The 16,425-nt window shown below is 47.4% G+C and overlaps 1 protein-coding gene across 1 annotated transcript in view; it reads right to left on the minus strand.

The window, feature by feature from the left end:
* Nucleotides 1–281: 281 nt before the first annotated feature.
* Gga2 (golgi associated, gamma adaptin ear containing, ARF binding protein 2) overlaps nucleotides 282–16,425 on the minus strand; it is a 36,567-nt gene continuing 20,423 nt past the window's right edge. The window contains exons 7-17 of the mRNA XM_006980340.4: nucleotides 13,379–13,459; nucleotides 12,772–12,909; nucleotides 9,650–9,731; nucleotides 8,566–8,691; nucleotides 7,618–7,707; nucleotides 7,323–7,351; nucleotides 6,853–6,986; nucleotides 4,630–4,787; nucleotides 3,253–3,422; nucleotides 1,932–2,042; nucleotides 282–1,314 (exon numbers count right to left, since the gene is read on the minus strand). Of these exons, the coding sequence (XP_006980402.1) occupies nucleotides 1,192–1,314; nucleotides 1,932–2,042; nucleotides 3,253–3,422; nucleotides 4,630–4,787; nucleotides 6,853–6,986; nucleotides 7,323–7,351; nucleotides 7,618–7,707; nucleotides 8,566–8,691; nucleotides 9,650–9,731; nucleotides 12,772–12,909; nucleotides 13,379–13,459 (1,242 nt within the window). The 3' untranslated portion in view covers nucleotides 282–1,191. The remainder of the gene's footprint in view (nucleotides 1,315–1,931; nucleotides 2,043–3,252; nucleotides 3,423–4,629; nucleotides 4,788–6,852; nucleotides 6,987–7,322; nucleotides 7,352–7,617; nucleotides 7,708–8,565; nucleotides 8,692–9,649; nucleotides 9,732–12,771; nucleotides 12,910–13,378; nucleotides 13,460–16,425) is intronic.

A 16,425-nucleotide genomic window follows, 5' to 3' on the forward strand; every position in this document is an offset into this window, starting at 1 on the left:
GCTCAGAGTTCCTTCTCCTACAGATCCAGCCAAGCAGAACACGTTGAGGCATGCATGCCAAAGAAGCCAGCACACAGTAGGTGCTCTCAAAGTATTGGTGGACTATTAGCTTGAGTTTCCCTTCCTGGTTACACTTGAAGCAAATAATACCAAACCCTCTTCTCCAGCTCCCTCAGCTTGTCAGAACGCTGCTCTTCACCATGTCCTCATTTGTCCACAGAAGACGGTTCCCTTCCAGCCCGTCACCTCTAAATGCATTCCCTATGGACTCAACACCAGGCAAATTTGTACACAGTATTTATTCAATGATGTTCTGTACTTAGTAATCACATGGCTCTCTACCTGCAATCACAGTTCTCCACCGTGGATTGTGAGGGTCACGGGACTGGCCAGCTAGCTGTGATATACAACAACGAACATGGGGTCACAATGAAAGAGCTTTGAGATGTTTATGAACAGAAAGATGAGGATGACGACATTGTGGGTCCTGAGTGAGGGCCCAGACAGGCTGCCCAACCCACAGAACCCGAGGCCTGAGCAAGGCCTCAGAGGGTCCATCTAAGGGAGAATCTAAGGCACTGTAGTGAAGGACATGATTGGCCCACCAAGTGTGGTCTCCTGGTCTCATGGCAGGTGCTTGCCTGGAACCAGTGCAATACGCATTCCATTTAGGTTTTACTGAACCTCTGCAAGCAGCATTCCCTAATGAAAATGAAGACAAGGCCATTCTTGGAAAAGTGTGCCCCAGAAGACACTCTCTGTCACAAGACCAACCAGGTCCCTTTCTAAGGTCCCTGAGAATAGCAGCCTGGGAGCAACTAAGACTTTCAAAGGCTGACAAGGCACAGAGTGGATGGATGAAAAGATAACAATACATGGAAAAAACTTTGGCTTATAAAACTCCAACCCGAGGCAGGGGCAAGTGTCAACCAACATGCAGAAGCAGATATGAGTGCAGCAGAGATGATCTCAGAAGTTGTCAGCATCCCCCACACTGCCCAAATCCCAAGCCCAGCTCTCCCTCCTCCCCCAGCACCCCAATAGCACGCACACGCACACACATGATCTACAGACAGAGGTTGGCGATCAAGGCCTGACATCAGGAGAGAACCCTTGGCACTCCGCACTGCATCACAATGAGTCCCGACCAGACTGGGAAAGGAACGCTGGCCTAAGCTTGACTGAAGAGTCTCAGTTGAAAAGTTCAGCGGTTCTCAAGACAGCCAGGTCTGGAAAGTCTTTCACTTCTCCTACTTCGCTGAATGGCTGCCCACCCTGGTTGAAAGTCAGCTTATACCGCAACCGGATGGGTTCCTGGGACAGAAGAGAGGCTAAGAGGTTAGAGATTCAAGCCCACGGTAAAAGCCTCCACCCAACCTAGGAGTCTCCAAGGAACAGCTTACAGCTCTTCTATTTTATTTTTTGACACAGGCTATATGTCTCAAATGTAGCCGTGGCTGGCCTGGAAGTCACTGTATAGATCAGGCCTGCCTCTGCCTCTAGAGTGCTGGGACTACAGATGTATACCACCACACACTCGGTTTATTTACATAATTCCCTCAAATGAAGTCTTCAAGTAACGGGATGGCCTGGCTACCCCGGCTTAGTCTCTTTGAAGCTACAAACACAAAGGGAGTCAGGCATGAATCCTGGAAGTCCCGCCCACTTCTGCAGTCCCAAAGGAAAATTCAGAGACCCACAGGAAGACAGGATGCTTCCTCCAGGAGTCTAGGCATGAGTTCACATGTCTGTCCCTTGCTTCCCAGCTGTGACAGCCCTTACAGATCTTCTAACAAGCCCCAAAGCAAAGCGGGCCCCAATAAGGGCTGTTCCACCCCCAAACTCAACCTGGAACCACTCAGACTTGACAACAAACCTCAATGTACTACTCAGGGCCCTATTTCCCTGCTACCAAAGGCCCAGGAACATACTTTGTGTGGGTTGTCAAGCAGCAGCATCTGCGATATCACGGCTGGAGGCATCAAAGGACTGAATGCTGGGAGCTTGGAACTGGATGCCGGCTGCAGCTTCACTCGCATTGACTATGGGTGGAAGACACAACCCGTTAATCCAGAAAGCCACAGCATCAGCAAGAGCACTCAGGCCAACAGTAACTTCCCCTCCCTCAAGATCCTCAGGGTTCCACACAGACATTTCTTATGAGGGGATATAGGATCTGAAAAAGCCTTTCCTCTGCCCACAGGAATGTATTTGAAGGCGTGTGGTCAGCAGTTGGCATCTCAGATGAAGCATAAACACTAGAGAGAATCTTGGGCTGAGTTCTCAATCCGCCTCTTACGTGCTCTGTGTTCTTGGGTACAACATTTAGTTCTGAGCCTTGCCGTCGCAGCGTGTAAAGCAGCGACAGGCTACCACATCGATGAGAACACATACATATCCATTTCCATCTTTTCTTGCTTGCTTTATAGCCTAAGTCATAAAAAGAGGGCCATGCAGCCCTGGATGCTAGTGGCCAGGTTCATGCTTTATAAGGTCCAGAAGAACCCAAGAAGAAAATAGAGCCAACTCTCTTCATCTAGGTGGAGTGGTGACACATGCCTATACACCCAGCACTCAGGAGGTAGAGGCAGGAAGAAGTTGAGTTTAAGGCCACACTTGGCTAAAAGCAAGTTCTAGGCCAGCTTGACCTGCACAGTGTGACCCTGTATGAAAAAACGAAACACATCAGGGCACAGTGGTACACACCTTTAATCCCAGTACCTGGGAGACAGAGGCAAGCAGATCTTTTGACTTGGAGGCCAGACTGGTCCACATAATGAGTTCTAGGCCAGCCTGAGCTACACAGTGAGACTCTGTCTCAAAAACAAAACAAAACATAACAAAACAAAACCCCCCAAAAAGATTTTGTTTTGTGTTTTGTTTTTTGAGATAGGGTTTCTATGTATAGTCTTGGCTATCTTGGAACTTGCTCTACAGACCAGGCTGGCCTTGAACTCACAGAGATCCACCTGCCTCTGCCCCCCACCCCAAACAAGTGCTAGGATTAAAGGTGTGTGCCACCACCTGGCAGTATTCTTAAGGAATTAACTAAAAAACTTGTCTGGATAGATCCTTATTTGAAGTCAAACATACAGGAATACCCAGCTAAGTAAGCCATTGAAATCCCCATTTTACGTTTAGCCAGTCTGAGAGAAGAGTCTGTCCCTCTATCTAGCTAATAATGTCTCAGCAAGTGTTCAGAAACTAGTCACTAGTGAAAAGGTCAAAGCTGGCCAGCAGCAGATGACTCACCTTTGGGACAGCCACCTGAAACATGATGTCCCAGACAGGCTGGGTGGCAGTGCTCATCATGGTCAACAGCAACACCTGCACATCCGGGTGGCCGGGGGCCCCAGTCTGGGAGAAGTGCAGCAGAATTCTGAAGCCATTCCGGTCATACACGATGATGGGAGGCAGGCTGCCTGGCAGACAGGGACCCCCCAAGGGTCAGCACTCACACTTGATACCATCCTGCTGCCTCCCATCTCCCTTCCATCTGCACCACGTATCCCAAATCCTCACAGACTCCTCCAATCCAAACGGTCTCTTACCACCACCCACCCGTTCTCATCAAGATACCTGGCTTAAAAAGGAATCTTTTTTTTTTTTTTCATTGAACTCGATCACAAAGTATGTAGGAACACTATAGAAAGCATGAAATCACATAGAATGAAATTCAAAACCAACCAAAAAACTCAGCAAATAGAATAAGCCAGTTGTGGTGGGCCACACCTTTTAACCCCACACCTGCCTCTGGCCAGCTGGTGATGCTGAATGTTATCTTTCTGCTTTGATTTTTCTATACTTCTGTATACGGAGTATGTTATTTTTTTACACCCCCCTTTTTAACTTTTTATTATAATTATTTTATATTTATGAAGTTACAAAAGCAAACCAAATAATTCTCATAAACATTACCCACCTTCCTCAAATGTTAATACCTTATATAATCGTGGGATAATTATCACAACCAAGAAATTAACACTGGACATGCAATGCTGTTCCAATCAAAGCTTAACAACACAAATGTGCAAAGAGTGCCTGTTATCAGCAAGTACATTTAAACAACTCTGCCTGGCTGCCAGTCCCCTGCACGCCAACTTCCCCACACCTTGTCCCCATACAGGACTCTGGGCTGTTGAAGAGCAGAGTGAGTCCCCGATGCTCAGGACTGTTTTCTGCTGCACACACTACCATGCATATCACAGCATGAAGCCTTAGCTGGCAGAGCCTCTGGTTTCCTTTCCCCTGTAACTGAGGCAAGACCCACTTTTCAGACTTGAGGATCCACAGAGAAGCATCATCATTAGCCAAATCCTTCCTTTCCTTCAATTTCCACCTTTTTTTTTCAGTCACATTAAACCTTCCCTCCTTGAATTCCAGATGAACAAACATCATGTCCCTAATAGACTTCAACCTCCTCATTAAACTCTACCTGCCAATACCCTTCACAGTTGACATCCTAAGACAGAGAAGCCTCAGAAAAACATCAGCTCAAAAGGCTGAAAAGCTCTCCTCAGCTCTCCCCCGCTTCATACCCAACTCCCCCAATTTAAGGACCATGCCTATGAGCGTGGAGTAGTTTGCTGTTGTCCGGGATCCAACAAAGAAGGGGAACAAACTACTTACTGGGTTTCACAGACTCCAAAGGGACAAACACTTGAGCCAGAGGTGTATTCTGTGAGGCTGGGGAAGAAGCCAATGGTCCAGCCTCCCAGGACCAACCTGGAGAGTCCTTGGTACCTGGTGGCACTTCCTTGGGGATGCTTTTTTGTGGAACATAATTCCTACAAAGAAATAAAAATGATCATTGACTAACAAAAACTAGAAAACTTCAGGAATCTGTCATCGTTTTTTGTTTGTTTTCTGAATAACAAGAAAACAGGTATGCATGCAAAGGTGCCCATCCCCATGAGAGGAAAATGATTAAATCTAGCCGTGTAAACCATAAGGTAACTGTTAAAGAGAATGAGGCACATTTATACGTGCACCCACATGGCAGCTCACAACTGTCAGTTCCAGGGGATCGGGCATCCTGACACAGACATCTACGCAGGCAAAACACCAATGCACATACAATAAAAATAAATACATTTTTTAAAATGTCTCAAAGATGTAACATGACATGAAAAAGGATCTGTGAGGACTGTGAGAAGGCTCAGAGAGTGAGGCAGTTGCGGCCAAACCTGACAACCTGCAGCTGGCTCCACACTATGCACAAAACTGACCCCAAGGTGTCCTTTAACTTCTACATGTATGCTGCGGTGCCCAAAACACTAAATCAATGTAATTAAAACAATTTTAAGGAGCTGAAAAGATGGCTCAGTGGTCCAAAGTACTGCTCTTACAGAGGACATGAGTTTCCCAGCAGCTCACAGCTACCTGTAATTCCAGCAGGGGATTTGATGTCCAGAATACAAACAAAGACACCTTCTTTTCTTTTCTTTTTTAAAGAAAAAAAGTGGGACTGGGCATAGTAGTACACAGCACCCAGGAAGCAGAGGTAGATAGATGTCAGTAAACTCAAAGACAACCAGGGCTACACAGTGAGACCCAGGGGGTGGGGAGGCGTGTGCTAGAGAGACAAATCGTAATCAAGAACACATACCAAGAACCTATATTTGGTTCCCAGTACCCACATCAGGCAGAACCCAACCACTTGTAACTCTAGCTTCAGGCGGCCCAACACCTCCAAGGGAATTCGAATGCATGTGGTATATATATACACAGAAACACACATATAAATAAAAATAAATCTTAAAAAAGAGAAAGAAGGGCTGGAGAGGTGGCTCAGAGGTTAAGAGCACTGCTTGCTCTTCCAAAGGCCCTGAGTTCAATTCCCAGCAACCACATGGTGGCTCACAACCATCTGTAATGAGATCTGATGCCCTCTTCTGGCCTGCAGGGATACGTGCAGACAGAACACTGTATACATAATAAATAAATAAATCTTTAAAAAAAAAAAAAGAGAGAGAAAGAAAAGTCATGTTGGAAGACAGCTTCATAAAAATAAGCTATGATAGTGCACTATCACATGTACAGCAAAAGCAAAGACATGTATGATGTATGTACCTGTCATCACAGCACTCAACAGACTGAGGAAGGGTGATTCCCAGGCTAGTCCACTATAGTGAGACTTATCTGGGGGTGGGAGTGGGGGTGTGGGCAGGGGAAGAGCTCCAGCAAAGAAAGAACTGGAGTCAGGGGCCAAAATAAATCCTCTTTGAAAAGAAGAAAAAAGAACCGTCTACCGGTTTTTTTCAGGGAATGGTATTTAGGACCTATTGTTACTTTTCTAGTTTTGTTTAATTTCAAACATAGCAGTCAGGAAAGAGAAACAAGTATCAAAATTATCAGTCAGCCAGCCATAGAGCATACGGGACATGGCTGTAATCACAGAACTTGGTAGGCAGAGGTTCAGGAGTTCAAGGTCATCCTTGGCTCCTAACTGGGTTGAAGCCAGTCTAGACATAAGACTGTCTCATAAAACAAGAACAGGCCAGCGAGATGGCTCTGCGCAGATAAAGATACTTGCTGCAAAAACCTGGAGAGCTAGGTTCACTCTCTGGAACCCACAGAAAGGCGAGAAAGAACCACCTCGCAAAACTGCCCTCTGACTCTGCGTGCTCACCATGGCATGCGTGTCCCTGTACACACCCACCAGGCACCTACTCGCACAAATTAAAAAGATACAATAAACAAAAATGTCTGTCGTCGTCGTTGTCGATTTCTTTCTGGAGCTGTCCGAGTGAGGGTGGGGTAAGGCAGCAGAAGGGAGCCACACCCTGCACTTGCAATACAAAGAGCATGCGTGCCCTTCAGCAGGAGAAGCCACTGGCCCCGAACACTCACAGTGGTCCTGGAGACGGCTGTGGCGAGAGGAAGTCCAGCAGGTTCCGTTCTGCAGAAAGGCTCTGGACCGCGCCCCCCAGGAGAGTGATGGCAGCAGGCTGCTTCTGATCTTTACAGCAACTTGGAATGACAACCTGCCAAACCAAGAACGATGGCTAAAACAATCTCTTTTGTGGCAGGGGCAGAAAGGAAGGGCAGAACAGAAGATTCCTCCTGCACAGAGCTTCAGGAAGCAGGAGCCAGGACAACGAAAGGGTCAGTTAGGGCCGGGGAGAGAAAGACTTTTGGCCTGCCAGGGAGATGGGAAGTAGGGCCAACAGGGGAGATGAAGCGCTCTGGAGCCAACCCCACAGGATGATGGGAGGAGCCCAAAGAGTGGTGACCGCTCTCCTGAAGGCAGAACTGTGTGTGGCCAGGGCGGAAGTGAGCAGCCCTCCCCGGAACTCCCCACCGAGGAAGAACTTTCCTACCTTGTTGCTGGTGGGAATATCATTGAGCCCTGTGAGAAAGGAGTAGAGTGAGATACGTCACCACAACACTGCCTCACAGACGACAGGGCTGGATAGCGTGCCCACCCTTCCAGGACATCTAGAAAGCCTAGACAAGGAACCTTCCCAAAGCCAATCCACCCACCCAAAGAGATGTTTCCACACTGCCTGGTGTGCCAGAGGCCTCCCCACAGCAGGCCCATGCTGCTTGAAGGAAACAAACCTACCCATCCCTCTACTCAGTGTCATTCTGCGCCTGTGTGACGACCTCTCTTACCTAAGGCTGCCAGGTCCTGATGAAGCAACGATGGCGTCTCCAGGTCAATGAGGGGGCAGTTCTTCCCGCAGGCTACTTGCTTTGGAAAGACTAGTACACAGATGGGTTAAAAGACTCAAACATGGCCAGGCGGTGGTGGCGCACACCTTTAATCCCAGCACCCAGGAGGCAGAGGGGAGGAATTCTGTGAGTTCGAGGACAATGGGGCCAAATATATATACACACACAAAAACAAAAAACCTATCTCAAAGAAGAACAAAAGAAAAAAAAAGACTCCATTTAAATGTCTCCATTTAAATCCTACTGGTGTGCTCCTGGAAGACATCCTGCCTCTCACCAACCAACGTCTGCCTCAGCTGGGTGCTGGGAAGCAGCTTGCCATAGGCATGTGCATGATAGGAAGCCAAAGGAGTCAGGTCCTCCAGGCACTGAGGTCCTCCTGTTCCCTTGGCCCCTCTCATCCCCCAGGGCAGCAGTTTAGGCTCCTTCTTTAGTTTAGACACCTTTGCAGTTTCTGGTCAAATTCATCTACAGTACTCAGAGATACTCAGGCCCAGCTCCAAGCAATCCCGACTGAGAAGATACAGGTCAGAGACTGAACAGCATGCAATTTTTTTTAAAAAAAAAAAGGGTTTTTTTTTGAGCAGTGCTGAGATGTAATCTTGGGCCTTGTGAATGCTAGGCAAACCCCTACTGCTAAACCACTAACAGTGTCCTTAGTCTCAAGCTCCAGGAGCACTGGAGAGAGATCAAAACCTGGGACAACACAGCCATCTCCTTGCATGTGCAGCCACGGTAGGGCTCTAACCGGGCAGGCTGTGTGATGGCTCCTGGGGCGCAGGCCTGTGACCTGCAGCCTATTTCTACAGAAAAGGGGACAGAAGCAAGCTCTCTCGTTCTTGTGACTTGCACACTGCCCTAAGGCAGAGGCTCAGTCTTAGCACACACCTCTGGTGACAGGAATGTCTCCCACGGCACCGGTGGCTGGGTTCCCAGCATTGACTCGACCCTCCACCACCTGTTTGTACAGCAGAACCCCCTGAGTGAGAAGGTCATTTGCTTGAAGAATCTCCGCTGAGGAAAGAGCAGATTTAGAAGTCCTCAGTGTAGCAGTCACCATCTATCTTTTCTTAGTCACTCCGTGTAGCTCTACCAGGCTTGGCACACCCAGGACCCCTGACCTTTATCATGTGACCGGGTTCCTACCCGGTTCATCACTTAGGTTTAGCTCTGCTTCCAGTTATCCAAACACTAGCAGCAGTTAACACTCCAAACGCTGTTCTTTTAGTGAGGATTTTTTTTAAAGACAAATTAATATAGATGTCACTATTTAAAAAATTCCTTGCTACCTGATTCAATTATTGAAAGATTTTTCATATCTGGAGAATAGATACATGAATCAGCTTTGTAGCCTATACATTTTACCAGTCTGGAAATAAAGATCTGGTATTCCCACTGAAAATTTGACATCCTAACTGAAGCATACTTAATAACAAATAACCACACCTGGCCATTATATGCTTTTAGGTCTCTCAATTACACCCGAATTTGACAAAGCTCCTGAGTTATCTGTCAACTGCAATCTAAGTAACAGAAAAAAATCACCACAGGAGGATACAGCCAGCAAAACATATTCAGAGAACCTTACAAGTCAAGGAACCTGTTTTTCATAGAAGAAGGAGGAAGAGGAAGAGGGGGAAAGAAACAAAGGAGGAGGAAGAGAAGGAAAAGGGAGAGGAGGAAGAGAAGGAAAAGGAAGAGGAGGAGGAGAAAAAGGGGAAGAAGAAAGGAAGGCAGGACATTGTTTCCTGGTCTTCCATGGGAAAGGTCACACAATGTCTCTCATAGATTTCTACTCTTTTCCTGGTTTCTGGCCCTCACATTTCTTATTCAAGCCTGGAGTCTGCGAAGTCAGATCTAAGCCACCAGCCCACACCAAACTCAAAGCTATCTGTCTTGCTGCTGGCCTCACAGCAGCATGGCCCGGAGGACCACATCTATTTTACTACACCCTGAAAAACAGAGCTGTTACCCAGGGCGTCGTCATCATCGGTGGTGTCACTTGCTAGGCGGAACAGGGTCGGCCGCAGCTTCTCACATCTTTCATACACAACCTAGAGAAACAGAGCCTTGTTTACACCCTCACACCCAGGCCCCACCCAAGTCCTCATGTGTCTCCCTCAGCCGCCTCAGACTGCAGGCTTCTTCCTTAGGCTGTGTCAGATCCGTGACTACTGTTCTGTGGTAACGTGACAGTCAGAAAACTGTAGAAGTAGAAGGCCGGGGCTTGCCTCTCATGCATGAGGCTCCAGGTTCAATCCCCGCCCCCACACCCCCCAAAGCGGGGGAGTGAGGGGGGGGACCACAGAGAGAGAGAAAACATTTGGGTTAATCAGGAGTGGTGGTGGATGCCTCTATCAGCCAGCATTTGGGAGGGGGAAGAGGAGGATGAGGAATGAGAAGGACAAGGCTAATTCAAGCTACAAAAAGAGGACTCTAGATATCAAATGTCTCTCCTTGTGACTTTGTTTCCCTGCTTGGAGAAGGAGCTCAGTGAGGAAAGGTGATTATTGCCAAGCTTGACAGTCTGAGTTCTGACCCTGGAACCTGTGTGGCGAAAGGAGGGAACCAGGGACCTCCACTAGTGCATTATGGCATGCGACTCCCCAACCCCTAATAAATCAATGTTAAAAAAGAAAGAAGAAAAGAAAAAAAAAGAAAAGGAAAGACATGGGGCTCCATGTATATAATTTTTTTCAAATAAAGGAAAATCAAAATAACAAAACAAAACAAAAGCACATCTTAGCTCAAGAAAGACCCCATGTTCCCAGGCACACACTGGCAGCTCCGTCTCAGGGCCCCTTCCTGGCTGAGCTGCAAGAACTATAACAATGGAGGAATGTCCCTGTCCCTGCTTTGTCGCTAACATGCTGCAGAGAATTTCCTGTCCCAACAGTTCTGATGGCGCAATCCCTTTACAACACGTGCCTCATGTTCCCCACAGGGTCCCCCTGACACCTGCACCCCAAAGCCGTTTTCTTCCCCCTGAGAGGAGGGGAGAGAACTGTGGACAGCTCAGCAGCACCACGCCCCGTCCCTCAATTACCTCCCTCCACAGGCCCAGCCTGCCCAGGCCTCCTCTCTGCCTACGGCCACCTGTGGCTCTGTCCTAGGCCTTTGCTGGGCTTAAGTGCCAGCTGGTGGTGTCCTGTACAGGGCAACAGACACACTGGACTCCACTGAAATGAGAAAGCCCGTCTCAAAAGAAAAAGCAACCAAACAACAACAAAACCCCACAAAACATTCATCCCTCAGAACTGAGGAGATAGTCCAGGCAATAAAGTGCCTCACAAGCCCTGAGTCTGGTCCCCAGAACCCATGTAAAAAAGCCAGGTGTGGTGGCACTTGTCTGTATCTCAGTCTAGCGGAGGTGGAGACAGGAGGACCTCCAGAGCACACTGGCTGGCCAACCTGGGCTACTTGTTGAGTTCCAGGCCAATAAGAGATCCTGTCTCAAAAAACAAGGTAAATGACAACCGAGGAATGACACCTAAGGTTGACCTCTGACCCCCACAAACATACATACGTGTATACGTGCACCCACATGAACACACACACAAGCACACAAATGTTGTGCCTCAAAAGAAGCTATCACGCCAGGGGAAAGATAGCCTAGGATTGAAGGGAATAGTCTGGGAAGGAACTTGGGTCTGGAACACATAAAGAACTCTCTAAGGCAGGGTTTCTCAACCTGTGGGTCATGTGACCTTCGGGGAGTCGAATGACCTTTCCACGGGTCACAAACCATCCTGCCTATCAGATATTTACAATTCATAGCAGCAGCAAAATTACAGCTATAAAGTAGCAATGAAAATAATGTTATGGTTGGGGGGTCACCACAACATGAGGCACTGTGTTAAAGGGTCGCAGCATTAGAAGGTTGAGAACCACTGCTCTGAGCCCAAGTGTGGTGACTCACACCTTTAATCCCAGCACGCAGGGGTAGGGGTGGGCGAGTAAGAGGCCAGCCTGACCGACACATCAAGTCCCAGGCCAGCCAGCCTGTCTCAAAAACAAACAAACAAAAACAAACACATCTTTGTAACTTCAGACAACTCAGTTAGGGAATGGGCAGAAGATCTGAGCACACATTCTCTACAAGAGCAACACATGTGGATAAGGACAAGAAGGCATGTGAAACACGGGCCGGAGGAACGGAAGTCACACGGAGATACACGCTACAGCCAGCACAGCTGCCACAAAGGAGGACAGGTGTCAGCAGATGTCGGCTGCATGTGCAGACCTAGAATCCTTGCAAGGTGCTGAGGAGGCTGTAAAATGATACAGCTACTTTACAACCCAGGTCAGGCAGCTCAATATCTGTAACAGCAGCTCCAGGGAGTCCAACACTCTCTCCTGACCTCCGTGGGCACCCACACACGGCAGGCACCCACACATGACAGGCACAAACCACAAATCTTAAAAAAAAAATTAAACTTGCTTCCCACAAACAGGTTTTTCTGCAGGGGGGATGAAAGTGCTCTAAAATCAGATAGTGGTGATAAATACCATTACAATGTGCTAATTATCTCAAGGGTGTTGTTATCAAAAAGAACCACTGATCTGAGAGGAAATAAGAAGGAAGTGGAATTATCTGCTGCTGTTAGGACTGTGAAATAGTGCAAACACTTAGGAAAAGACTCTGGTAGCTTCGTAAAAAGTTAACTGTTCATTTACCCACACCTAGACACCTCGAGAGAAATGTAGGTGTACGTTTACGCAAAATTCTGTACACTGTTCACACAGCAGGCTAATTTGTAATCATTATGGTCTGAAAACACCCAATTATTCATCAGCTGACAGCATGCATACATACTGTGGTGCATCCATGCAAAAGACATCACTTTGTATACTAAGCTGAAAAACTGATTAAAACTAAGGCAGTAGACAGTGTCACTCTACTTACAGAATAAAAGGTAAATAATATATCAGTGGCTAGTGAGAATGGAGGAAGGGAAGGATGGAAGTGAGGGATAACAAAGGAATGGAGGAGATTTGCCTCTCCTGACCATGATGGCAGCCATAGGAACGCACAGGTGCAGTATATCATGCTTATAACAACAGGTGCAGTCTTAGGTCACAGCTAGCGATTACCTGCAGGGACTCCTGGTCAGGCAGGGCCTGGCCTGCCTTTCGGTACATGCTCAGCATCTCCCGCAGCACCTTCACGTGGCTCCGTACTTCCTCCACTGCACTGACTCGCTTGGAGATCTTCTCAGATTTTTCTTGTTCCTTAGAGGAAAACAAGAAGGACAGAAATAAGAGAAGTCACCTGGGTAACTTCCTAAACACCAGAAAGAGAAAGGCACTGCATGCTGGGCGTTCAGGAAGTCATGAACACTAGTGAGTGGGGGTGCTGCCCAGGATCCCTGCAGATGAAGCACGGCCTGGTGACTGCTCAACTGTACATGCGGTCTCAATTCTTCTGGGGAAATGACTCCTGAACCTAACTCCATCAACACCAACATCTGTCACTAGGGCAGAAGTTCCCAAATGCTTTGTGCCATGGACAAAAGAAGCTGGGAGACTTGACAAGGAGTCATGATGCTAGTCACCATCCTGCTGGTCCCATTCAGGATGAGGAGAACATCTCTTCTCCAAGCCAGCTTTTCATCACACCCTTACACATATCCATATACACTATCCATCATATCCTGTCAAATGCCAGGTCTTCTATAGCGTCAACTGCAAAAATGCCTACCTCCTTGACCAAATTCTTGATCAGCCGGTTTGCAGCCTGAAGATCTTCAGGGTGGTTGCTCTTGAGAAGTCTTGTCAAAAGCTGAAGAGCAAAAAGAGCAGGGGAAGCTGTAATTCTCCCCAGCCAAGTGGGAGCACAGCAACAGAAGAATTAGCAGGACTGTGGTCTACACGCTGTATGCAATATCCTTCCAAGTATACAGTGACACTGGAATGTGGGTACTGGGACTACGAGAAAAACCAGTGGGTTTCTCATGGGGAAGATGGGAGGATTATATTCCCTAGAGGACATCTGGGGATATAATTTGTAATCATCATGGTCTGAAACCACCCAAATATTCATTGGTCAATAATATGCAACAGACTACCCATCACTTTGTATACTAAAACCAAAAATTAAACAAAACTAAGGGGGTAGCCAGTGTCATTCTACTTATAAAATAAAAGGCAAACAAAACAGTAAGCCCCTGGCTTGTGGGAATGGGGGTAATGGAAGGAAGAGAAGGGAGACATTTTCAAATGTCACAACTAGAGAGAATATTACTTGCATATAGCGGGTAGAAGCCAGGGATGTTGACGGATCCATTGGGGTACAAAAAAAGGCTTCATAGCAGAGGATTATCTAACTCAGAAGGCCAAGAGTGGGCTAGACATGCACCGTAGTTACAGAGCACTTGTCTAGCATACACCCGGTCCTGGGTTCCATGCCCAGCATGGAACAGTGTGAGAAAAAAATATAAATAAATAAATGTTAGGAATTCTGAGCATGGCCTGGGTCACATGCTCAAAGATGGGATAGACTTTCAGCAAACTCTTGTTTCCCATTTAATTCTACGCTGAGCAAGATGACCTGCACAGAGTCCCTCAGGGACTCTAGACAGTGTGATGGTGTCTTAGTTAGGGATACTACTGCTGTGATCAAACACCATGACCAAAGAAACTTGGGGAGGAAAGGGTTTACTCAGCTTATGCTTCAACATCACAGTTCATCATCCAAGCAAGTCAGGACAGGGCAGGAACTCAAACAGGGCAGGAATCTGTAGGCAGGAGCTGATACAGAGGCTAGGGAGGGTGCAGTTTACTGGTTTGCTCAATGCTTTTTTACAGGACCCAGGACCACCAGCCCAGGGATGGCACCACCTACAGTGGGCTGGGCCCTCCCCCGTCAATCACTAAATTAAGAAAATGCCCTACGCTGGGCGGCAGTGGCGCATGCCTTTAATCCCAGAACTCAGGAGGCTGAGCCAGGAGGATCTCTGTGAGTTCAAGGCCAGTCTGGTCTACAGAGCGAGATCCAGGACAGGCACCAAGACTAAACAGAGAAACCCTGTCTCGAAAAACAAAAGCAAAAACAAAACAAGAAAGAAAGAAGGTAGGAAGGAAGGAAGGAAGGAAGGAAGGGAGGAAGGAAGGAAGGAAGGAAGGAAGGAAGGAAGGAGGGAGGGAAAAAGGGAGGGAGGGGGGGAGGGAGGGAGGGAGGGAGGGAGGGAAGGAAGGAAGGAAGGAAGGAAGGAAGGAAGGAAGGAAGGAAGGAAGGAAGGAAGGAAGGAAGGAAGGAAGGAAGGAAGGAAGTGCACTACAAGCCCACATACAGCCTGATCTTATGGAGGCATTTTTTTAATTGAGGTTCCCGCCCCAGATGACTTCAGCTTGTATAAAGTTGACATAAAACTATCCCACAGATGGTTAATCTCTGCCAGCTTTCCTGTACTGGAAGTCACCTAGGAGACACATCTTGGGCGAATCTTTGAGGACATGAACAGAGAAGTTTAACTGAGGAGGGGAAGAGACCCACCTGAGTGTAGGTAGTACCATGCCAAGGGCTAGAGTCCCAGGCTGAACAAAAAGGGGAGAAGGAGAATTCCAGATGGGAACCAGCATTTCTCTCTCTCCATTTCCCAAGTGCACACCTGCTGCTGTGCACTCCCCCCCCCCAATGGGCTACGCCTTCAAACTGTGAGCCCAACAAAGCCCCCCTCTTCCCTCAAGGTGCTTTTGTTGGGTATTCAGTCACAGCAACGAGAAACGTATGAATACACAGGACCAAGGAAGATGGTTTTCATCTTTCACGGTAGTCACACCGCACTCCGCGACCCAGGGCTCCAGCAGGGGAGGAGCCACAGATAAATGCAAGTCCACCCAGGCCACTCTGCCAACACTGACCAGAACACCGCTCAGGAGCCAAAGGAAGGAAGCTAGGCAGAACAGCACACTTGCAATCAGCAACTCAGAATACAGGGCACAGGATCAAGAGTTCAAGGTCAGCTTCAGCTATATAAAACCTTGTCTCAAAAAAATAAATAAAAATTTTAAAAAAAGGAACAAAACAAGCTGGAACTAGTGGCACACACCTGCAATCCAGCATTTGGGAGGTGAAGGTAGAAAGACGGAGAATTCAAACAGAGTCTAGACTACAGAGATACTGTTTCCAAAAAAACCCAAAAATGTACGGGGTAACGGAGCTAGAGAGATGGCTGAGTGGTTAAAAGCATTTACACATGAAATTAAAAATAAATCTTTTTAAAAAAATACACTACCCAGGCTTAGTGGCACACATCTTTAATCCCAGCATTTGGGAGGCAGAGGCAGGAGGATCTCTGTGAGTTCAAGGCCAGCCTGGTCTACATAGTGAATTCCAGGACAGCCAGAGCTACAGAGTGAGACCCTGTCTCAAAAAAACAAAAAACACATAGTACAAACAAACAAACAAAAACATAAAATAAACGCTACAAAGGGTATGGCTGAGAGGGAGCACGTGGACAGCATGTGCCCATGTATGTACACATGCACAGAGCTTTCCAGACCCTGCTAACCAAACGGCATGGCTGACAAAAAGCAGTGTCCAGCTCAAGAGTTGTCTCAGCAGGTAAAAGCACTAACTGATCTTGCAGAGGATCTGGCTTGGATTCCAAGCACCCAAATAATAGCTAGAAACCATTTGTAATTCCAGTCCCAGGGCAACAGAAGCCCTCTTCTGACCTTTATGGGCACCAAGCATACATGCAGGCAAAACATTCATACAAGTTAAATAATAAAAAAAAAAAAATT

The sequence above is a fragment of the Peromyscus maniculatus genome, chromosome 1 (genome assembly GCF_049852395.1).
Source record: "Peromyscus maniculatus bairdii isolate BWxNUB_F1_BW_parent chromosome 1, HU_Pman_BW_mat_3.1, whole genome shotgun sequence".
NCBI classification, from domain to species: Eukaryota; Metazoa; Chordata; class Mammalia; order Rodentia; family Cricetidae; genus Peromyscus; species Peromyscus maniculatus.